The sequence below is a fragment of the Talaromyces marneffei genome, chromosome 1 (genome assembly GCF_009556855.1).
Source record: "Talaromyces marneffei chromosome 1, complete sequence".
Taxonomy (NCBI): Eukaryota; Fungi; Ascomycota; class Eurotiomycetes; order Eurotiales; family Trichocomaceae; genus Talaromyces; species Talaromyces marneffei.
This window is the reverse complement of record NC_072348.1, coordinates 3,556,854-3,580,760: the sequence shown is the minus strand read 5'-3', so window position 1 is coordinate 3,580,760 and position 23,907 is coordinate 3,556,854. Positions and strand designations below refer to the sequence as shown.

Genomic DNA, 23,907 nt, shown 5'->3' with positions numbered 1-23,907 from the left:
TAATTAATTTCTTTCAGCTGATCTAACACCACAACATTAGTTCCAGCTTCGTTTCAAAGGAAACAAAAAAAAACCCCAGAAAAAAGCAACACGAGACAAGGGATAAATAAATACAACGATAGGACAGTCCTGCCCCAAGCCTGTATGGTTATGAAAAACGTACGTCAGTAATTTGAGCCGATTCTGAAATTTAACAACAAAAAGTTGCACGGTGTAGAAAGAGGAGGCACGAGGCCGAAAAAAAAGTGGAAGAAGTTCACCGCCAATATATACCTAGCATAGACTAGCTGGCCAGGTCTGTAGAGGTAGGTAGGTAAATGTGATGAATGATAAACCTGACTGTGATTTAATCGGATACACCAGTGATCTGGCAGATGTACGTATGTACGGAGTATCGTTTGTGTCGAGAAACACGTCTGGACTGGTCTTCTTGTCTGGTCAGGTAGAAAAGAAAAAGAAAAGAGAAACAGGAAGAAAACAAGTATGTAGGAGGAGTATCGACAGGGGGACTAGACACGGAGTAGTCTGGAGTTGTTTCCTTTTTTGTTGTATTTTTTGAACCTTTTTGGTATTTTACCCCAACCTTTTGGGATTACCCCAGGTATTCTGCTCCGTATAGGTATGTACCTAGCTAGTTACGGAGTACGTAGGCTACGAATAACATGTCCTTCCCTGTCCTCCCGGATATTTTCAACTCGGGCCTTTCAGCCCAACTGGCTCAGTTAATGTTTCATGGATCCAGATTCAATCATAGCCGGTTAAAATGATTAGTCGCCTTGCATCTCGCATTCATCTTGGGAATATGTCTGCCTTGTCGTACGGAGTCACTAGTTAGCTGTTGGGTAACAAACTTCCCACACAAGTTGTAGTGTGAAAGAACAAGCTCCTTAGCCCTGGCCTCGTTTGCTAGGAAAATCCTAGCTGGGTAGGAGAGTTGGTAGGTAAGTTACTGCGTACGTACGTGTCATCTGACAAGAAATCAAGGCAACCAATCACCTGTCATGGAAGACAGCGCGATAAAGGAGAGGAAGCAAAAAGGAAGATTCCAGGGAGAAGTGAGCAATAAGGTAGTCCCCCATGTTTTTTCTCTGCCCCATCAACTATGAGCAGTTTTGAGGCGGCTAAACTTCTTGGGGCATAATGCTCGCCCCAATTGTTTGGGACTGCGCTCGGGAAGTCAGCAAATCCGGGGTTAGTTATGTGTATGAAGGCTGTATCGTATCACATATGCCCAGAAGGTTGTGGTGGTATTTGTTGTATTGGTGCGTACCGGGTATTATTGCAGTCTTTTCGAGCCGTATGAATCAACAAAATAGAATATCTGGTCAGTTGTCAGGAAGAATTCGAAGAGAAAGGATAAGGGGTTTTCGAGCTGAGTAACGATCTTCCTGGCAAAAGTATGTAATCAGCAAACATCTCTTTACGCGGCTGCAATGCCTGTTCGATGGACTTCGAACATAACCACAAAAAATTCGGCATAAGCCGAGTTTCTTGAGCAAGGAAAACGGATCATAGAGGAAAGTTCACAGCCTCGTGAGTTCGTGGTTATGTAGGAAATACATAGTACATAGGCGATACTTCGAGAAGTTCGTTGTAGCCATCCTCGGCGTTTCGGCGAATGGCGGCGAATGGTGGTTCACTATGGTCGCCAATCGTACCGTGGCGTACACGTATCTTCAGAGCCAGACCGCTCTTGCAAGCATCGTGTCAATTCTTGAGAAACAAGAATATCTCCTTTTTTTTTTCTTTTTCATTTTAGATTGGCAATCAACTGGTTTTGATTTATCATCACTCGGTCTTGGAACTGGCGAAAAACTAAGCAATCAAATAAACTCCTAGAATCAAGTCACGAGTACTAGTTACGTAGTACGTACTGAGTCAACATTGAACAACAAGTTAGTTAACTTAAGTTACTAACCCCTGACTAAGCGCGATTAGAGAGACTCAAATCTTATTAAGACGATGTACACCTAGCCCAGCCCTAGAGCTAACTTAAGAGTCGGAGTCTCGATCGATCGTTGACAAAGCAAGTACGTGCCCGGTAAAATCTGTATGTCCCGTGATCAAAAGATACGGTACACGTGATATCTCCCATGTGGTGTGCGATCGATTCAGGGGAGGAATTCGTCAACTTGAACCTATGAATTCCCATAAACAATTTTAGGTATTTTCTCCAGCTATGTTCTACTGTATTGTATACGGTATGGCGATCTTATTGCGGTGCAACCAAGGTAATTGGAAGAGAAACTGCCCGCAGTTAAAAAATAACAGTCGTATTCTTCTAACTTAACTAACTAGTTAGTTACTTCATGGCTACAACTACGTAATCCACGAACAAAATCCGGGGTAATCACGAGGCTTTCACCAATAATTACTCCGGATTCTGGCTGCTTAGGTAAAATCCAAAAAGACTGCATATTATGGAGTCATTTGACCTCCCCTATACTGAAAACACAATGAGGAAATCCCTCATTTCTATTGCTCATTGCATAATTATAGCTCTTTTTCTTTCCTCATCGAGACAGACGGGGAATCCAGCCGTGCGAGATCGTCGCTCGAGACAGGCTGGAACAGTCTTTTTATTAATTTCATCATTACGACGAGTAACTTAGAGAGTCGTTGATTCCATAAGGTAATGATAATAATAGAAATGCACCACGCACAGCCTCAGGCCCGTTTGACTGGGACATTTTGGACGGTGGATCTGGAACATGACCGGACCAATTGCGGTGGCGCTGAACGCTCCACGTACCATTCGCAATGCGCCATTTTCGGTTCCATTAGTTAACTAGTTATCTCAACGGATACAAGTATTATGAGTCATTGGCAAGGGGCGTACCACCGTCTGGTATCGACGTTGTACGAATTCAAAAACTGGGTTGGTCGGTAGAATGTGACTGGACAGTGCCCGGAGAGTCGGGAGAGACCACCGGCACGCCGATAGCCGGATTCCGAGCGGTACGTACGAGTATATGGATGGGTCATCTATGGAATGAATACCGAGGCGATAAGTAAGCCCAGTTGTATTCTGTAATGGAAGTCGCTAGGGACTGCGTGCCTATCCCTTGAACCGGCATGACTGCGCCAGATCCAATCGATCTGATCACCTGCGGCAACCCCCTACGAACTATTCCGTAAAAGCGTATCGTGTCCTGGGACCTGGATTGATAGATTGCTAAATATGGAGAACAGACCCGCTGGGACGACGGATCTAGAGCTATGTTCTGGCTTTGTGGTCAGCTGGTCTGGGGAGAATTTCTGAGCGCTCGTGTGGCTACGTAGTTTGTTGGGGGTTGTATGGCTGTTGGTCTTGCGCTGCTGACGATTCAGACTGTTGTTCGTCGCGATAGAAGGTCAATTGGATGAGTATCTTCGTAATTAATCATGAAGTCAAGAATGATAGGACAGAGTAAAGAAGAGTAAAGAAGAAATACGAGCAGAGATGATATTCCAGCGAAAGCTCCTACTACTACTACATACAAGATGCCGTTCCTGACCGCATCTTGCCGTCTTACCGCCTGCCGTCGCGCAAATCATGTGGGCTGTTCTGACGTCGCGCCGGTCCCCGCCACAATCAAGCCCAAAAGGTGCTCCCCTTGTATTTATATCGCTCAATTCCTCACCATGTTTTCATTTTCCTCTCAATTCGGTCTACCAAGAATCTAAACACGTGTCCGCAACTCCCCATTGATAACAAATAATCCAATTCTCTTGCATGGTGTGCCTGCCGTTGTGAAACTCATCCAACTCGTACTCGGATAACGCTCCCGGAGCTCAGCTCTACGCCCTCACTCGTTGCCCTCTGGTGTTACACTTTTATGCATTGGCCTCGATTGCAATCCTACAACAACCCTGTTATCTAGAGATAACGACTGTTTGTCTATTGTTTGCCTGGTAATTTCCCTTCTTCCCGGTTATCTTGCGTCTTTCCTTGCTTATTCTCTTATCTTTCGTTGCATTGTTTGACCGCAAGTCCTAATCAAACTAACGAAACTCCCCGTGTCCAGAGCTTGTTCCCACTCTGAAACAGTATAACTAGAAGAAAATCCCTCTCCATCTCGTCCCATCGTCATTCGCATTTTCCTCCCTATCCTTCGTTCGCTCTTACGTCCACATGCACAACCCCGCCATGTCAGTTGATACTGGTTCGCCTCGAACCCCTTTAGAAGGGGGTCTGCCCTCCCATGCTGGAGTAAATGGGCACATCAATGGTCTCTCAACACCACAGTTGGTTGTCGGTGGTAGTGGTTCATCCGGCTCTGGAACGCCAATTGGATTCCAGCGATTTCCTCACAACAAACATCTCGACCATGTCGTCAGGACGCCGGGTCGTCAACCCTCACCACAACCAGTGCACTTGGGATTGCCTGGTCATCACAGAGTCTTGCCAGAAGAAGGATCTGGCTATATTTCTGCCAAATTCGAAGGCAAACAGGAACAGATGGAACAGGGTAAGCTCTTCTACATTTCCCGTCGCATTCTATGACGCAGGCTTATCTAACTTTGAACAGTCATGGACCGCTTAGAGGAGAAAGGCTTCTTTCCCAGTGATTTCGTTGTATCCGAAACAACCTGGTTCTACAACATGCTCGGAATCGATGACATGTACTTCCAGACCGAGTCTGTCGAATCCATAGTCACCCAGATCCTGTCATTATACGCAGCCAAAGTAGCTGCCTATGCCCGAGATGATAAGCGCTTGGAGATCCGACTGGACAAGGAAGACGAAGATCATGCTGTCTACATCGACACCAGCAAGCCTGGTGTGACGTCACTTGATGGGCCAAACTATGAATCACGCATAGATTCCAAATACATCGACGGCTCCAAGTCCGGCAGAAGCTATCGAATCGAGAGTTTCCGCTCGACCAGCCCCTTACCAGGAGAGGATGCACAGCAATTGCGTTGTTACTTTGTCTATCGATGCCAGTTTGCTAACCCTAACCCGGACCCCGACGAAACCAATATTGAGATCATCGGCGAAAAACGCTTCCTCCAAAAGGCCACTGCCAACACCAAGGCCATCTACCAAGAGATCATCACTAATGCGGTGTCTCGAACAGGCCCTGTTATCGAAGTCTTCGACATCGAGGGCAGCCGCGAAAAGCGTTTGGTCGTGGCCTATCGCCAAGGATCTGCCATGGGCATCTTTAGTGCGCTGTCTGATCTCTACCACTACTACAGACTCACTAGCTCGAGAAAATACCTCGAGAGCTTCTCTAACGGGATCAACGTTATTTCTCTCTACTTGAGACCCGTCTCTAGTGCGGAAATTTCACAAAAGTATCCTCCCATTGAAGCTGCCATCCACCAGATTGTGAAAGAGGTTTCTCTTCTGTACTGTGTACCACAAAACAGATTCCAAAATCACTTTGCCACCGGTCGACTGAGTTTACAGGAGACCATTTACTCTCATTGTGCTTGGGTCTTCATCCAGCAATTCCTGAACCGACTTGGGTCTGAATACACTTCGTTGACTGCGCTTTTGGACGCTAGCAATAGCGTACATGCAGAGCTTTTGTCCAAGATCAAGAAGCGTCTCCGTACCGAGACATTCACGTCGGATTATATTTTCGAGATCATCAACAAATACCCAGATCTTATTCACAAGCTCTACCTTGATTTTGCCAGTACACATTACGTGCAAACTGGAGACCCACAGGATGATTTCCTTCCTACACTCAGTTACTTGCGTTTGCAAGTCGATGAGATCTTGGACGATGCCAAACTCAAAGAACTTATCAATCGAACTGCTGCCAATGAGCACGACGAAATGGTCTTGACTGCTTTCCGAACCTTCAACAAGGCCATTTTGAAAACAAACTTCTACACTCCAACCAAGGTTGCATTGAGCTTCCGTCTGCACCCAGACTTCTTGCCAGAACATGAGTACCCCCAACGTCTCTACGGAATGTTCCTCGTGATCAGCTCCGAGTTCAGAGGTTTCCATCTTCGCTTCCGTGACATTGCTCGTGGCGGTATTCGTATTGTCAAGAGTCGAAACAAGGAAGCTTACAGCATCAATGCTCGCTCTTTGTTTGACGAAAACTACAATCTTGCCAATACGCAACAGCGTAAGAACAAGGACATTCCTGAGGGTGGTGCCAAGGGTGTTATTCTTCTTGACGTCGACCATCAAGACAAAGCTCGTGTGGCGTTTGAGAAGTATATCGACAGTATTCTCGATCTCCTTATCCCGCCCACAAGTCCCGGTATTAAGGATCCTATCGTCGATCTTCACGGAAAGGATGAGATTCTTTTTATGGGTCCAGACGAGAATACGGCAGATTTGGTCGACTGGGCTACGGAGCACGCCAGGAAACGAGGTGCGCCATGGTGGAAGTCATTCTTCACAGGAAAGAGCCCTAGACTGGGCGGTATTCCTCACGATGCCTATGGTATGACCACTCTTTCCGTTCGCCAGTACGTCCTCGGTATCTACCGCAAGTTGAATATCGACCCTTCCACCGTCAAGAAGTTGCAAACTGGTGGTCCCGATGGTGATTTGGGATCCAACGAAATCCTCCTCGGTAACGAACGCTATACAGCAATCGTTGATGGATCCGGGGTGCTTGTCGATCCTAACGGATTGGATCGCGATGAACTCATGAGGCTCGCAAAGAAGCGAGTCATGATTTCACATTTTGATCTGTCTAAGCTGTCATCTGAAGGCTACCGCGTCCTTGTTGAAGATTCAAATGTGAAGCTTCCTTCAGGAGAAGTTGTCAATAATGGTATGCTTTTCCGAAACACCTTCCACCTCCGAAAAGATTCACCTGTGGATCTCTTCGTTCCTTGTGGAGGAAGGCCTGAGTCGATTGACTTGAGTAACGTGAATAAGCTGATTGTGAACGGCAAATCTGTGATTCCATATATTGTCGAAGGAGCCAATCTGTTCATTACGCAAGACGCGAAACTTCGGTTGGAAAAGGCAGGCTGTATTCTTTACAAGGATGCATCTGCTAACAAAGGTGGTGTGACATCCTCGTCACTCGAGGTTTTGGCCTCACTGTCATTGGATGACAAGGAATTTGTCCAGAACATGTGTGTTGCCGAAGATGGAACCGTGCCCGCCTTCTACCAGCAATACGTGAAGGAGGTGCAGGAAGTCATCCAACGAAACGCCACCCTGGAATTCGAGGCGATCTGGCGTGAACACGAACGCACGGGACTTTTGCGTAGTGCGCTCAGCGATAGATTGAGTTTGGCCATTACAAACCTCGACGAGGAACTGCAAAAGACAGCGCTTTGGGACAATATCGAATTGCGCCGCAAGGTTTTGGAAGATGCTCTTCCGCGACTACTTTTGGAGAAGGTTGGACTAGATACGATATTGACTCGGGTATGTTTCTCTCTTCATTATATGCAATCATTTCTAACTAATCTCTGCAGGTACCGGAAAATTACCTCCGATCAATCTTTGGCAGTTACCTTGCCAGTCGCTTCGTGTATGAATATGGCAGCAACCCAAGCCAATTCGCCTTCTTTGATTTGTGAGTATTCCTCGTTCCAGTATATTCCTTTTTTACTAACGTATCATTCAGCATGTCCAAAAAATTCTCATCGCAACTGCTTGCGTCGAAATAATCACTTCACGACTTGTTTTACTGCCAGCGCCTGTTATCGATTATCTTTATAATATTCTCTTTTTACATATTCGACCTTTCATTGGGACGAATCTTGAATTTCTTTCGGTTTCGGGAATGGAGAATGAGAGAAGAAAAAAAAGAGGGTACATTGCTTTCGGAAATGCCTGCATAAAGCCATCAATATTGTAATAACGAACTTGTCAATGTGTGTTCTGCTAATGACTCTTGGATATTCTATGTTCAGCCTCTTTTGTTCTTGTTATGTTATCATTGCGTCGAGTACTACTTATCCTACCTATCCTCTCCTGTTCGAATCAGATACCTTGCATACATCCATGGATGTCTTCGAAAGCGGAAGTACAGATTATGTCAGAGTTATATCATTCTATTTATGTTCTGGCTCGTTACAGGTCCTGCCTCTGTAGATACTTTGTATTGCCTACATAGATAATTCACTCCCTTGTGGTTGATACGACATTCTCATTTCAATCGTACAAGATATATAGTTATATATATAGAATACAACATTGCCAAGACCTATATTACAATAATGCATTAAAATCGTCCTCAAACCCCTCAAGATGAGTGCCTGCTTCTGTCTCGGTTCGAGGAACATTTTCCAGCTCTTGCCAAATAGACGGGTGATGTTCTTTGGTCCATTCTTCGACTCCTTCTTTCGCGTGTTCGTGCGCGCAGACGTTGTATATTCTAACGATCCTGTTTATCATCGAAATTAGTAAGGAGCATTAAGGTGAGAGGTAGAACAGGGGCAGCTTACATGTCTTTGTCAGGCTGTTGGCCGATTTTCTCCTCCGTCTTGTTCAAAGCTTCAATAATGAATTCTCGCTCGCCCTGGGCTGCAAGAGCTTTGATATAAGCGAGATACATCTGTCGATCGAGCGGAATCTCCAATGCGGTGATCTTGGCAAGCATCTTATTCGCCTCCACAATACCATTGGGATCCGATTCGCAAACCTTAAAGAAGATGATTAATGTGTTTTGCGAGGGCCCTTCGTCTGAACGGAGAATTTCTTTGAATTCGTCCATGGCTTCCTCCGATCGTTCGCATGCAGCGAGTGCAAGCATGACTGCATTTCGAACCCGCGTGTCTAGTTCCATGTTAACGTCGAGTTTGAGCATATTGCGGATAAGCTTGGTGTTGTCCCAAGCGGTTGCTCGTGCAAGACCAAGGAAGCATGTTATGTATGCTTGGGGTGTTGGACGCTGCGCTGGTGTCGGGGCGTGTCGCATATGACCAAAGACTTGACATGCTTCCTCGGCCATTCCACGATTGAAGAAAATGTCTATTATTTCAATTCTGTGTTCGGCAGAAATTTCAGGGAAGGCGATCCTCGCAAGGTCATATGCCTCCCAAACCTCCTCTTTTTCTTGTTCCTCGTCACGAATGAAATCCAACAAAGCATTTTGAATCAATGGTCGCTCATTGCGCATAGAATAGGAGCCTATACGAGGCCGCAACAATTGGGAAAGCGCTTCCCAGTCATGACGATAAGCCAGTGCGCGAGTCAAGACAGTCAGTATTTCTGGCTCAAGCTGTATCCCATCCCGGAGTAGTGGATCCAATAACTTGGAGACTTGTTCAAAGGCATCGTCATTGTTTGGAACTGAGCATAACATTTTGATAAGTCGGTATCTCATGCGCAAAGCAATATTTGCGGAAACATCGCCTTCTTCAAGTTCATTCAATGCTCTGATTGTACCATCGATGTCTGGGTCCTGGATTCGCGGTTCTAATTCAAGGAGAAGTCGAGTTTCCGAATCTGACTCTAAGCCCCATGTAGAAATCAAAGTGGAATAGTCGACGGCAAGCTTTTTGTTTTCAATCACATATGCGTACCGAATGAGATCGTTTACACAAGATATAGAAAGTCCTTCACGAACGGAGGGATCTTCCAAGCACCAATTATTGAAGTCACGAGCCATGGCATGTACATCTTTGCCACTTGCAGCAGCCATCAACAAAAGGATATCTCGAGTCTCCGCACTTGGGGAATAGATTGTCAGCCGACTGAAAATCTCGTCTGCTCCAGCCTTGTCACCACTGAGAAGACATGCTCTTGTAATGGCACTTGTAGCAATAATTGTCGGCTCTCCTCCGGGTATAGGACAGTCATGCATGACTTTAGCAGCATCGAGTTGCCCCTGCCCAAGGAGCGTAATTACCAATTCTTGATGTTGCTGTGGAGTAAGACTGAAAAATCCACCTAGGTGCCAGTCTTCTACCGCTTGCACGAGTTCAGTTGCATCCTTTTCTAGAGCCATTCCGTGCAGTATCCAGAGCCAAGGGGAACCCTGGTCCTCAAGGTCAGGCCATTGTTGTACCTTGGGCCACTCCTTCACAAGTGCGGTTCGTGCCTGGTAGGGATTGCCGTAAAATGCGTTGATACGGATCCAGGCGAGAAAAGCGCCACTGCTAATGTCACCTGCCTCGTCTCTAGCTGCGGTAGATAAAACACGATAGGCATTGTTTGCTAATCGACGAATATCTTGGTGAGAACTACTGTGACAGTTTGCTTGCGAGAGAACGTAGAGAGTGAGTTCCATGAACTCCTTCGACTCGATTATTTCGAATTCCTTGCTATCGGCGTCTTCATCTCCTTTGTGCATTCGAAGATAGCCATAAGTGGTGACAAGTTGCTTGGCATGAAACTCCGTTATTATCCCAGGTTCTTCTGCCCTCGCCTCAAAGAACTTTTGGTATGCTTTGCAGAGAGCATTGAATGGCGGTGCTCTGCCATTAGTGATCTTCGCTTTGGACAGTTCGCTCATGGTTTGTAGTCCAACTTCGGAGCTTGGCACTTCCGGGGTTTTCGTAGTAGAGGGCAAGGAAAAGAACGTCCGCGACTGGCCATATTTGGTGTTGTTGCATGCTCTCCGAGGATGATAGAGCATCGACGACGAGTAGACTCGACAGTGTCGAGGTGAAAAACACACGGGCTCATTGTTGAGGAGGGCCCGGAAAACGCGTCGTGTAAGGTAAGAGGAATGCATCTTCCGTATCGATATTAGGCGCAGGTAGCGACGCCTTATTCAATTGAGGGGAAATAGGAATGCAGTCTAATCTATACCATCGTGTTTGTTCTCCAACGCTTCAATGGATCCGGTAAGGCCAGTTGTCGAGCAATTCAGAAGATGGATGATGTTGAGGTTGCTGGCTTGCTGTAGCCTGTAAGTAATTGATTGACAGACAGTTTAACTGGCGGCTTGGCGTTGGTGGAGAACTTCCTTTCCGCAATGCCTGAGAATTTTGAGCTTCCTTCGTTAAAGGGACAAGGGTCAATTTAACCACTTCTGCTGACACACGAACAGCAAGTTATTCATCATGTCTCTAAACCTCTTTTCTCGGACGGGGAACTCCCTGCTACACCAGAGCCTCAATTTACTCGCTCCAGCCTCCTGTCGATGGGCTTCGACAACCCCAAGCATTGCTAAACACAGCAACACTCGGTCAAGCAGCATTCAGCGAACAAGTTTCCCTGCACCAACCAGAAGCACAGGGTCTATTTCAGCGAGTATGCTGCCATATTCTTTAAATCGATCGACCTAGTTTACTAAAAAGGGCATTCACTATAGGAACGAAAGCACTCAAAAAAAAAGGAACTACGCATCGAAACAGAATTATCGAGGACATGAAAAATCAAAACGAAGGCCGAATTCTAGAGAGATTCCAAACCAGAGAATGGGCGGCAGGCGATATTTATTCTCCCCACGATTTGAGTCCAAGTGAAATGAAAAAATGGTCAAAACGCTGGAGTCCGTCGAACGACGCTTTTGATGCATTGAACATCAATCCTCTTGAGCATTATAAGGTACAGACAACCGGCTATTGTCGCATTTTCCCGAGGTATTGATCAGTTTTCTAACGATCTTTTGATTAGAACTTCTCCATCATGTCCGAATACATGACTCCAATGGGTCGGATAAAACATCGATCAGCCACAGGTCTACGACCAGTCAATCAACGAAAGATTGCAAAGGCAATCCGTCGCGCCATCGGAGTCGGTCTTATGCCCAGTGTTCACCAACATCCCGAGATTATTGCTATGGAATTGAGAGGAAAAGGTCCCAGGGGGGGATTCGGTCTCTAGACGGGTGGTTTATGTTGTGTACTTTTGAATAGCGGCGTGTCGGAATACGTTTGATATATGTACTATATGGGAAGTTTATGCTAGGTTATAGTTTGTACACAAGAATTTACAATACAAGCGCTACCAATGCATACGTTGTGTCTATCAGAATATCGTGCCTGGGTTTGGCAACCACAGAGTACGCAGTTGCTCCCGTGGAGTGACGACACCCCCACATGCCCAACCAACAACATACACTCTGTACATCGTAGTTCCTCTTGTTTACACTCATCTTCCCTCTATCCTTCACAACCCTGAGCTACAAAAGACCGGAAAAAGAACTAGTTTTGCTTTGATTCAATTGGCAATGTCGTTGACGAACGGTGACTATTACTATAAATCATCCCCAGTTGTGTAACCTCTCTGACTTGTCTTGTTGACAGAGCAGACCTGGGCTCCAAGTCCTTCCACGGAACGAGGCTTACCAACTCAGCTGTCCTCCGATCCCAAAGGCGAAAAACTGACATATGCGGTAAATTATAGTCCCTCAGGCCGACGTCTGGGCAGCTGTCTAATTGCTTCGGCTTACTCTAGTCAAATAAATCCATATTTATCCGCTCAATCGACGACCCCGCAATCGCTAGGCAATATACAGAACACACCGCGCAAACCACCGTTGCACGTTTCTCGCCCTCAGGCTTCTATGTTGCCAGTGGAGATGTTACAGGTACCGTAAAGGTCTGGGACTGTGTAGGAGAAGGCCTTACAAAAGGCAGCTACCCGATTATCAATGGTCGAATCAATGACATTGCATGGGACGGCGATTCTCAGCGCATTGTCGCCGTAGGTGATGGAAGGCAGAGATACGGTCATTTTTTCACCTGGGATAGTGGAAATACTGTTGGTGAAATCTACGGTCATACGCGGGCCATAAATTCCGTTTCGATTCGACAGCAGCGCCCTTTGAGAGCAGCGGCGGCCGGAGACGACACGAGCCTCGTATTTTACCATGGTGCGCCCTTCAAGTTTAATACTGCGATCAGGGGCAAGCATAACAAATTTATATACGGCACCGCTTTCAGCCCTGATGGCTCTCAATTAGTGAGTGTGGGAGCTGACAGTCGCATATGGTTGTACGACGGCAAGACTGGCGAGCCAAAAGCATCTATAGGAGACGATGAGCATAAGGGCAGTATCTTTGGGGTATCATGGTCCAAGGATTCTCGTAAGTTTGCGACAGCTAGTGCCGATAGGACCGTCAAGTTGTGGGACGTTGAGGCTGGCAAGGTCACTCAGACTTGGAGTTTGAACGATGAAGGCGTTGTCAGTTATTTGAATCAGCAAGTTGGGGTTGTTATCCCTCCAGGAAGGACTGATGGTCTTGTTATTAGTTTGTCCCTGAGTGGCAATCTGAACTACCTGGTAGAGGGATCTCCTCAACCCCGACAAGTTCTCAAGAGCCACCAGAAAAACATTACAGCACTTACAAGATTCAGTCCCGCTGATGGTCCAGATACTCTCTGGACTGGAAGCTCCGACGGCCGAGTTTGCAGCTGGGACGTGGCAAAGGGAGTCGCAGATACGATTGACGGAGAAAATCATACAAATTATATAGCCGGATTGACAAGCTCCCAAGAGGGTAAGGGCAGAATCTACAGTGTCGGCTGGGACGATACGCTTAGATCCGTAGATGTTGCGGCAAACACATATACAGGAATCTCGACCAAATTGTCCGCTCAGCCAAAGGGCGTCGCCACTGCTGGAAAGCTCGTTCTGGTCGCAAGTTCGGAGCAAATTGACATCTACCAAGACAGCAAGAAGACCGGCACTTTCAAAGCACCAGCTGATATCACCGCAATAGCCGCTCATGAAAACATCGTTGCATTTAGCGGCACAGATTTTAATACTCGCATTGGAACAGTCACTTCGCCAGCAATCTCGATCTCTCCCCAAGTACAAATCAAAAAGTTGCGGAGTCCAATTTCAGCTCTAGCTTTCTCCCCGGATGGGACTCTGTTGGCTGTTGGCGACTCAAGCGGCAAAATCTTTGTGTTCAAAACAGAAGATGGAAGCTTAGTCACTGACCGCTGGAGTTCTCACACTTCCCGCATAACATCTCTTGCATGGAACAGCAAGGGCACCTATCTTGTCAGTGGAGCACTTGATACTCATATCTACATTTGGAGTTTGGCGAGACCCGGGGACTGGATCGAAGCTAAAAATGTGCATAAAGAAGGCGTGACTGGAGTCGCCTGGATTGCAGATGAGACCAAAATCGCCTCAGCAGGAACCGATGCAGCGATCAAGATTTGGAAGGTTGAACGTTTGCCTTAGACATTGTGTTCCTCTGTGATTAGTGATATGGACTATGAAAGCAAATGTTCAAATTTTGTTGAGAACAGTCGAGCAGTAGCGATTGAACGTAATCCAATACAAGGCATAATATGGAAAATTATATAACTTATAGTATCTGAAGTAGAATTTAATCGGACGAACATCCATATCACATGTTCTGGGCTGAGGGGTAGATATCACGAGAGCTTGACGTATTGAGTATAGCTAAGAAAAGCTAAGGAAAGCTATGACTAGCGCGAAGAAGCTTCTATGACAACCCTGATGGGCCCGATCAACATGCCCACATCTTAGCCTGGTTTTTTTTCAATCTTCTTTTCGCACATGTCCAGTTCTGGTATCTGGCATTTGTTGGACAGCGTGATGGGGGTTGTCCGGCATACTCAGCCAGATCGAATACAATGAGCGCTTCCACACCAAACCACACAACCTCGGATTCCCGCGCTCGTCGGTCCAAAGTAAGTCGTCATCCTCTCAAGCCCGAAGCTTCATGCAGTTGATGCTGTCGACTAACGTATACTGTACGCGTCAATAGTTTCGACAGGCGACATTTATTCTTCCTCGAACAGGCCAACGGTTGAAAGGGTTGGTGAATCTGGTGAAATCGGGAAGGCGCGATGGCGCTGATACCCAATATGGTGATGAGGAGGAGCAACAGCCTCTCCTCGACGGCTGGTCCTCCTCTTCTTCTCTAAATACACCTCATCGAATGGCCGATATGGGAAACACCGCACACAATGGGATACTAGGCTTTTGGGATAAGGTGCACGCATTTGCTGTTTCGGAACATGGCAAAGGCGTCTTCAAATTCGGCTTGGCTTACCTGTTGGGATCTTTGGCGACGTTCATACCCTTCATCTCGTCGTTTTTAGGTCATCAAGATGGGAAGCACGTTGTTGCGACTGTTACCGTATATTTTCACCCTGCTCGTTCCAGAGGGAGTATGATCAAGGCTCTGATCTGCGCCATTCTCGCATTCCTCTATACGACATTCGTATCTGTCACCAGCATGTGCGTCTCCATGTTCTTCGAGAATCTCGACTTGCTAGTGGTTGGCCATATCATAGTTTTGATCATCTTTGTCGGTGGTGGATTTGCGTTTATCGGGTGGACGAAACAGAGGCTCAACGACCCTCTGGTCAACGTTGCATGCTCCCTCGCTTCACTCTCCACGACTACAATCCTGACTAAAGAAGGCGCGGTCCAAAATGGGAACTTCTCGTTCGCCAAAATTGAGCAGACTCTGAAAATGCTGATTATGGGCGTCTGCGTAGCTATGGCAGTATCATTCCTTTTCTTTCCCATATCGGCAAGGAAGAAGTTGCGAGCAAATGTGACCACCATGACAAGCACCCTTGCAATCATGCTCGGCTATGTGACCGAGAGCTTCATCACTGGATCTGATGACGAAATGCATACATCGCCATTCACCAATGCGTCCGCACAGAACAAGAGAAGCTATGTTCTCTTGGATAAATTGGTGAAGGAAGCCAAACTTGAGCATTACGCCACAGGTACGGAGAGGGAATACCGATTGGAAAAAAGACTCGTTCGATGTGTTCAAGACATCAACCAGAACATGGGTGGATTGCAAAGTGCAGCAAATCTACAGTTCCAACTTCTAAAGCAAACTCAACAGGGCACCGGCATCTTCTTACCTAATAGTAGCATTCTTACACGCAAGAATAGCTCAACCAGCTATCCTGGAATCTGGTCGGTCTTTGAAGGCCCCGCGACTCTCACGCCATCAAGGGAGCCAGAGGAGGCTGACTTAACATCGGAGCCTCAGACTATGGATGTTTCCGTGCCGAACCTGGATTACGAAAGAGGTATTTCGACTACCACACCATCTCCACAACGGATGTTTGAGGTCTTTATTGAACATCTGGGGCCATCTATGGTAAGAGCGAACGACGTCCGACTTTCAGACTGATACTAACGTATTACTATCTAGCAATCATTTGCCTTCACCCTCAAGGAGATTCTAGAGGAGATACCCTTCGGCCCTGGCCCCGATCATAAAGTGTCATTTAACACCAAGTTTCATAGCAGTCTCGATCGTGCTTTGAAGCTATACCGTGACGCTAGAGAAGCAGCCTTAGCTTCGGTCTACCGGGAAAGAGATTTTGCTAGAATTCAGTCCCCCGAAGTGGAAGCTGACCTAGAGGAGGTGTCTGCTAGCTGCGGTCATTTTAGTTTTACTTTGATGGAGTTCGGAGAGCAATTGAAGGGTCTTCTCCAGATTCTAGATGAGTTGAAGCTTGAATGCGACGAACGTCCTCAGGGTTTAACGTGGAATTGGCTCAAGTTCTGGCGGGTTTTTACGAGTTCCGGTCCAGAATCTTCGAATAGTGGTAAGCTTACTAATATAATCAAATTTATACATAACTAACCAAGACTATAGAATATTCGAATCTGGCACTTGCGAGCTCCAGCCGTCCTCCCTTGAGGAAAGGGCATTCGTCGTTGGAAAGTGGCTATACCGATGATATTCGCCTTCGGAACAAGCTCACATATCGAGTCTGGAAGTCCTTTAGCTTCTTGCGACGTGACGAGACGAAATACGCCGTTAAAGTCGGTGTTGGTGCCGCCGTATATGCTTTACCATCTTTTATCTCTGCGACACGGCCTGTATTTACGGCATGGAGGGGGGAATGGGGCCTTGTCTCTTACATGTTGGTCTGCTCTATGACTATTGGAGCGTCCAACACTACCGGGTATGCTCGATTCCTCGGCACGTGTCTTGGTGCCTGTTGTTCGATAGCTTCGTGGTATGTGTCCGCTGGGAATGTTTTTGCTCTCGCCTTTCTGGGCTGGCTTATGGCCACATGGACCGCATATATTATTTTGGTCAAAGGCCAAGGGCCTATGGGACGATTCATCATGCTCACATATAATCTTTCGGTTCTATATGCTTACTCACTGTCTGCGAATGACAATGACCATGATGACGATGAAGGTGGTGCTCACCCGATTATAACGGAGATTGCACTCCATCGTGTGGTTGCAGTCCTGTCTGGCTGCGTCTGGGGAATTATAGTCACAAGAATTATTTGGCCAATCAGTGCAAGGTCAAAACTAAAGGATGGACTGAGCCTTCTCTGGCTGCAGATGAGCTTGATCTGGAAACGTGACCCCTTGTCAACAATGGTCAATGGCAAGCCTGTTATTCCTTATCTGACCGCTCGCGAAAAACTGCAAATTGAGCGCTTCATCCAGAATTTGGAGTCGTTGCAGGTTTCAGGCAAGTCAGAATTTGAACTGAGAGGCCCGTTCCCCGAGGTAGCTTACAGAAATATCATTAACCGAACAAGAAGCATGCTGAACGCCTTCTATTCTATGAATATGGAAATCCTAAAAAATCTCACGGCATCAGAGGGCGAGATTAGTTTGCTTCGATATACGACTCAAGAGCGTGTCCAACTGTCATCCCGCATCAGTCACTTGTTATCAGGTAAGTGCTCTTTAACACACAAATTGTTGTTCAAACTTACTGACTGGAAATTCCTAGTGCTTGCATCTTCAATGAAGCTCGAGTACCCTTTGAATGATGCTCTACCGAATATACAACACGCGCGAGACAGATTGCTAGCTCGTATATATCACTATCGTCGAGAAACCGAATCGTCGTTACACACGACCGATAGCGATTATGCATTATTATATGCCTATGGTAGGTTTTCCTCTGGTGGTAAATATGCTGAGAACTTGATGCTAACCTGAGCCCAACAGTCTTGGTTACAGGGCAATTGGGAAGCGAGATTATTGAGCTCGTTAGCGAAATCAGCAGCCTCTTTGGTGTATTGAACGAGGATGTTATTGAGCTTCAATAGCTGTATTTGTAGCATGGCCGTATTGTATGTACATAATGAAAGTAGCATACCTCTGTATCTGGTATTGTGTTTATGTCTAGATGGGGTCCACTAGTCCTAGAGAATATTTTTAAAACCGCATAATAATAGTAGTCAGTAGCCAAATTGAAATTTATTCTCAGATTGAATGCGCCTGTGAAGAAGCGAGACAGCGAACTAATTAATACGTACCGAATGCGGGCGGCGATAGAGCCGAAGTTTGGCGAATCTCCATCCATTATTCAAACCCAAGGAGCCCAACTTCCATCAACCTCACTCATTAAGCGTCCAGATCCTCATCTCCAATAGGACCCCATTCTATCCCTCCACTCAGACGACCACTTTCCACACAAGAAATGGTATAGCTATCTCTTCATTTTGATGAAGATCTGACGTCTTCCGTGTGGCTTCGCGCAGCCGATTGCGCGTTCTCCCCCCCGTAATTATGCAGATCGATCCGGCAGCTCTGAGTCGAACAGATTCGGCTTCGACGGCTGTATCTACCTCCAAGGCTGTCGCATCAGCCGCGGCTACCTCACAGAAGTCTACAAAGGCGTTGATTTCAGTTCCGCGCCTAGATCTTGAGCCTGTATACACGGAGCTGAAGGCCGCTATTGGCGACAATTGGGCGGAGTATAAGCAGTCGACCACGCTTTTTCTCTTAGGTATTTCTCCTTTTCCTCGGGTTTCCGCTATTGAATACTTGCTAATTTATCTCCTTTGATATTTATAGGCCATCTCAATCAAGATGAATTCTCCTCGCGCCTCGACCACATAATTTGTGCCGACCCCAGAACCGAGCATCTACATAACAACTTTATATGCGCGCTTATTGGCAACCTCTCTCGAGACCTCCCAGACCATGGCGTCGCAAGCTGGGTATCGGCAAATGACAAGCCCACCGTGGTATCGAAGCCGGTCTCTAGTGACCTGGCGGAACAGAGGCTGAAGACGGAGGTTATGCAATTACCTCCTCGGGACCGCAAGAGGATCAAAGCTATTCCTGAGGTACGGATCAAAGTATTGCGATTCTAGTATGTGATTTGAAGAATTGCGCTGATTGATATATGTCGAAACGACAGCCGGATCCCCACGAATTAGCACCGAATGAGCTCGAGTTATACTACCAAGCGAAGCAAATTACATTACCTACACAGGTCCCAGCGAGCGCCGGTGGTCTGAATAAGACGAGTAAGGAGTTATTCTCTTGGTCTTGATATGGAGATTTTTGACTAACAGCGTCTACTAGACTGGGAACTCGAAATCCGAAAACGCTACGCACAGCCGCTTGCCGCGGAAACGGGTGAATTCCCCGATGCGGAATCAATATATGCCCGTATGGTACCGATATGTTATGAGGAATCTGTAGCTAGCGGAGCAGGTTTCCCCTGCGCCGAGTTCATGGCCATCGCGACGGAGACATTTGTGAAACAGGTACTATCAAGCGTCTTCTCGCGCACAAGGCATAATGGACCGTCCGGTACAATCAATGGTATGATGTCACGAAAATATCGACGGCAACTGGAGCGTGAAGAGCTTGCTTTCACTCGCGGCGAAATAACCAAGGATCTCGCAACCGGGTTGCTGCCCGTTGAAGCAAAAGAGGCTAGTATCAGACAACCATTGGGGGTGAGGGATTTGCGGTTGGCGCTTAATCTGGGTGGTGCGCTCCTTGGCCAGATGCCATTAGTGGTTGATGAGATTATGGGTGCTTACGATGAAGATGAACTTGAACTTGAGCGGCATGGTTACATTGAAGAGTTGCGTGAGAAGGCTGAGGTTGACACCAAGACTGCCACGATATCAACAGCAGCAACTACAGAAACCAATGGCGTTGACTCCATGGATATTGATGATGATTGGGAATGGGAAGGTGGCACAATGACGGATAGAGATCAGTTGAATTCTCTTCTGGACGAGTGTCTGTCACTGGCAGCTTGATCAATCCATTGCATTCATCCTCGTCGGAAGCGGGGGCGACATGAACAGCTCGTCTACTAATCCCCTTGCAGCAAAAAGCATATTGCTATCAATCTACGATTTCATCTGTCCTTCCTCAAACTCGAGGATCGAGTATTCAATCTGTGCTTTGGCGGGGTTTCTCTAAGGGAGGCGTTTTCTCTTAAACTTTTACAGTGTTTGTTGTATGATTACGAAAGGGGTATGTGGCTTAGGTGGACATAAAAAGATCATATGGTTCCCATCAAAGGAAGATGAGAACTCGGCTTCTATCTATTCTTATCGTTTGTTCTATTTCCAGATACCAATCTCGCTTTTTTCTTTTTTGTTATTCTACTGAGTTGTCTTCTGCTCTTCTGATCTTCATGTCAGAGGAAGGAAGGATTACTCTTTGTGGTCTTTTGATTTCTTTGCATTTGGATTGGAGTTTGTTGCGTTGTTCATTGACAGGTGTTGTCGTCTTCACGAGTATAATTAGGTACTATGCATTGATCCATAGGACTAGAATAAGGTTATGAATGTATTGTTAAAGTTTGCTCAGCCTAAAAGCACTACCGTAATAGACTTACAATGGATGAAACATAAGCTGGAATTGGAACTAGCTATTGATCTGCACGTATTTGATAGAAATCAATACAATACTAAAATCATTCGTACAAAAAGTCCTCGAGGACAAACGCCACGCCAATTGAACATAAAACTCCATCACGTATATATCGCCAAATGCATTTTGAAATTGACATCGCCACTTAACGAGGTAACTGTTCCACGACCAGCTTCAGGATCTCTTCTGTAGACTTATGGAAGTTCACTGGGTCTTTAGCAACCGACTGCCAGATCTCCCCGTGTTTCGGCTCGCTGATAACACACTTGGAAATAACATCTTGTCGTTTCTCTTCAGTGCCGTGCTGCATCAGGAACTTGTAATACCATGCCCATGAATCACCCTGGTCACTGTCCGCCAAGATAGACTTCTCAAACCATGTCATTGCTTTCTCCAATCGTCGTTCGTCCCAGAAAATACGGGCTACTGTGACAAAGAGGATAGGATCATTCTCGACCTTCTTTATGGCTTCCAAACTGCGAGGTTTACGGTGCGTTCGAGGCTCGAGGTGCCAGATACTTTCAGCCCAAAGCAGACCGGAATTGGGCACCTCTTGAAGCGCCTTGGCCATGAGTACCTTGGCTTGACTGATGTTGCTCGCACGTCGTTCCACTCGGACACTCTCAGTCCACAGTTCTGCGTTTTTGGGAACTGCAAGCCGAGCTCTATCAAGGATTGAACGGGCCTTAACCACCACACCTGCTTTTTCTTCAAGTCGTGAAGCCAAAAGCCATAGTGGGACTGACTGAGGACAAGCCCGTGTGCCAGTGCCGTAGGCTTCTCGTGCCTGTGGATATTTCTTCTGAGACTCGTAAATCTGACCTTTCATCATCCAAAGTTTGTCAGCCTTGGGATAGAGCTGTAGACCCTGGTTGACGAGATCGAGTGCTTCATCCATGTTACCCAGCTGGCGTTCAAAGGCAACGCTCTTGATCCAAACGCGGTCGGTACCTGCTTCACGCCGAGCGGTGCTCAAAAGCTCTCGAGCGTGTTCTGTTTCCTGTGCATCAGTCTCCAGCTTGACAGCTGCAAGCCAGATATCTTCGTTGTTGGGGTTTCGCGCAAAAGCACGCTTCAAGACAAGTCGTGCATTATCAATCTCCCCAGCTTGCCACTTCTCCTTCGCGAGCTGCATCCAAAGAACCTCACTTTGAGGGCATGCCTCCACAGCCTTCTCAAGCACCTGCCATAGAGCCTCTTTCGTTCCGTGGTTACGCTCCAAATCAGCCGCTGCAAGCCACAAAGTCTTGCTGGTGACAAAGACACGTAAAGCGTAGGCGTATATTGCTCGGGCAGTCTCGTATTTGCCGCGAGCAATGGTTGCTTTGGCATCTTCCATCCAGATATCTCTTCGGTCATCGTCCTCGTCGAGTCCGTAACCCAGAGTCTCCCGAATTATGGCGCCGCAGGTCAAGACCGCACCCTCTTCTTCGCAGGTCTCGGCTTCCGTAATCCATTCCTCTCTCTTAGGCATAGCATTCTCGCGCACAAGTGCTTGAATAGCTCTTTTCATGACGTTGATTTTGTTTGCCGTTCCCATTTGTTCCTGTAATCGAGCTGCAGCAATCCAGATTTCATGACTTGTTGGGATTGCTTTACGAGCTGCGTTCAAGACTTTCTGCGCATTTTCAGGCGTCTCTAATCGTGCCAGTGCAAGCCAGAGCTCGACCGACAGAGGAATCATCTCAGTGGCCTTTGCAAGAAGAAGTCGGGCATCAGCTGGATCTTCTTCGAGATTCACAGCTTCCTTCCAAATAGCTACGGACTGCGGTATGTGTAGAAGAGCCTGCCTTAGGACGTTCTTCTTGGCTCTGACGTCTGTCTCAAGTTTCATCGCCTCGATCCATAATCTAGTGGATCGATCATTGTGCTTGATCGCATTCGCTGCAATGATTTTGGCGTTGTGGTTCTCATTTAGTCGGATATTCTCTAACCAGGCATCCTCGCTTTTTGGGCATAATTCACATCCTTTGGCAATATAGTTTCTTGCCGCAACAATCTTGCCTGCTAATTCTTCTAATCGAGCAATGGCAATCCAACCCGGGGCATGCTTGGGATTCGTACGTGTAACAGATTCCATGAGAACTCGAACACGCTTGATATCACCAATTTCCATCTCGCCAGCCTTCAATTCAGACTTCGTAAGACTAGTAAGGTACCCTTTGGGGTCGATGCTAGTCGCACTACCTGACACGGTATCGGCAGAAGATCCAAGTGCCGCCTGGTCGAGGCGTACCTGGAGAACCTTATCTCTGGCGGCACCAATGTCGGCAAAGTTCGTTAAGCCTCCATCTCCTCCCGCAGAACCTGAAATTTCAGTTTGAGTACCATCCTCGGCGATGGTTGTGTCAAACTGCGTCGCATCCCTAGCACCTGCAATCACACTATCCGGTACCGCGTAAAATCTTTGCCTTAGATTCTGACGAGCTCGTCGATTTTTTCCTGTAAGATCACCGACTTCGGGTATATTAGCCCAGTCCTCGTCCGATACCGTAGCTAAGGACCGCTTCAGGTCGGCGAATTGTTGTTGGATTTTCGGATTGTTTCGTTCGTATTCTTCTCGTTCTTGTTTTTCACGGGCTTCCCTGTAGGCAGCGAAAGGATCAAGTCGGCACTCTGTCCACAATAAATATATGAAAGGCAACAAGCAAAGATGACGTCTCGAAAATGAGACGTCCAATACACGCAAAAGCAAAGACTGCGATAAAACTAACCTTCTTGCTTTGCGCCTCCTCTCCATTTTTTCATCAACTTCCTGGTAGATCAAGTCCGCCTCATCATCTTCGCGATCATAGGCACCATAGGCGAACAGTCCAACTTCATTATCTGGGTCCTGAAAGCGTTCATTATCGCCATCCTCTTCTGCTTCTTGCTCTTTGCCTTTTCCTCCTTTTTCCCGGTTTGTGTTGTATGCAGTAGGTGTTGGAGCTCCTAGTTGCTGAGCTCTTTTCGCTAACGCTTCCTGAATCTGCTCTGGTGTTGGACCTTCACGCGCCGGTCCTAAATCTGATCGGGTTGTGAATCCAGTAGCACCTCGACCGAGACCAGCGACATAGTTCTCAGGCGCCGGCTGGCTGAGAAAATCTTTCCTTCCATATGACATGCTGAAAGAGAAAGGGGTGGTGGGTGGCGCAACGGAGAGGATAGATGGACAGAGAAGATGCGTCGACGCACTTCGAAATTTAGTTAACTAATTTGTATGCCACCGCGCTGGTGCCGCAGCGCTGTAGTGGCATTTGCGACCAATGAGAGTTGAGACCTCTGTCTTATCAGGTCCGATAACAATCCTCATACTTTTGGGTGTTGTTTGATATGGAGCCAAAATGAAGAAACCCTTACGGTTGATAGCCACAAGCCAAGTTAAATACGATTAATACTTGCTACAGCATCGAACCATGTCGCTAATCTATAGTCTAAAGTAGTGATTTTTTTTTTCAAATATGGGTACGATGTTATTAGAATCA

At 46.8% G+C, this 23,907-nt stretch overlaps 7 protein-coding genes across 7 annotated transcripts; 5 read left to right on the top strand and 2 right to left on the bottom strand.

The window, feature by feature from the left end:
• Positions 1–4,114: 4,114 nt before the first annotated feature.
• On the top strand, positions 4,115–7,587 carry EYB26_001330 (uncharacterized protein; the record flags this gene model as incomplete). The annotated part of the gene is made up of 4 exons (XM_054260641.1): positions 4,115–4,451; positions 4,512–7,342; positions 7,393–7,493; positions 7,545–7,587. 4 exons carry the CDS (start codon positions 4,115–4,117, stop codon positions 7,585–7,587), a joined length of 3,312 nt encoding a protein of 1,103 aa, XP_054116616.1.
• A 544-nt stretch (positions 7,588–8,131) lies between these two features.
• Positions 8,132–10,601, bottom strand: EYB26_001329 (uncharacterized protein; the record flags this gene model as incomplete). The annotated part of the gene is made up of 2 exons (XM_054260640.1): positions 8,132–8,306; positions 8,368–10,601. The coding sequence occupies 2 exons, from the start codon at positions 10,599–10,601 to the stop codon at positions 8,132–8,134; spliced, it is 2,409 nt and encodes an 802-aa protein (XP_054116615.1).
• A 331-nt stretch (positions 10,602–10,932) lies between these two features.
• Positions 10,933–11,698, top strand: EYB26_001328 (uncharacterized protein; the record flags this gene model as incomplete). The annotated part of the gene is made up of 3 exons (XM_054260639.1): positions 10,933–11,122; positions 11,184–11,419; positions 11,489–11,698. The coding sequence occupies 3 exons, from the start codon at positions 10,933–10,935 to the stop codon at positions 11,696–11,698; spliced, it is 636 nt and encodes a 211-aa protein (XP_054116614.1).
• Positions 11,699–12,044: 346 nt separating this feature from the next.
• EYB26_001327 (uncharacterized protein) lies at positions 12,045–14,011 on the top strand (the record flags this gene model as incomplete). Its single annotated transcript, XM_054260638.1, has 3 exons — positions 12,045–12,060; positions 12,121–12,209; positions 12,272–14,011. The coding sequence occupies 3 exons, from the start codon at positions 12,045–12,047 to the stop codon at positions 14,009–14,011; spliced, it is 1,845 nt and encodes a 614-aa protein (XP_054116613.1).
• A 419-nt stretch (positions 14,012–14,430) lies between these two features.
• On the top strand, positions 14,431–17,862 carry EYB26_001326 (uncharacterized protein; the record flags this gene model as incomplete). Its single annotated transcript, XM_054260637.1, has 6 exons — positions 14,431–14,487; positions 14,565–15,929; positions 15,984–16,383; positions 16,434–17,483; positions 17,541–17,702; positions 17,762–17,862. The coding sequence occupies 6 exons, from the start codon at positions 14,431–14,433 to the stop codon at positions 17,860–17,862; spliced, it is 3,135 nt and encodes a 1,044-aa protein (XP_054116612.1).
• Positions 17,863–18,325: 463 nt separating this feature from the next.
• Positions 18,326–19,821, top strand: EYB26_001325 (uncharacterized protein; the record flags this gene model as incomplete). The annotated part of the gene is made up of 4 exons (XM_054260636.1): positions 18,326–18,545; positions 18,614–18,888; positions 18,963–19,071; positions 19,130–19,821. 4 exons carry the CDS (start codon positions 18,326–18,328, stop codon positions 19,819–19,821), a joined length of 1,296 nt encoding a protein of 431 aa, XP_054116611.1.
• A 767-nt stretch (positions 19,822–20,588) lies between these two features.
• Positions 20,589–23,546, bottom strand: EYB26_001324 (uncharacterized protein; the record flags this gene model as incomplete). Its single annotated transcript, XM_054260635.1, has 2 exons — positions 21,854–21,868; positions 21,933–23,546. 2 exons carry the CDS (start codon positions 23,544–23,546, stop codon positions 21,854–21,856), a joined length of 1,629 nt encoding a protein of 542 aa, XP_054116610.1.
• Between the last annotated feature and the right edge of the window lie 361 nt (positions 23,547–23,907).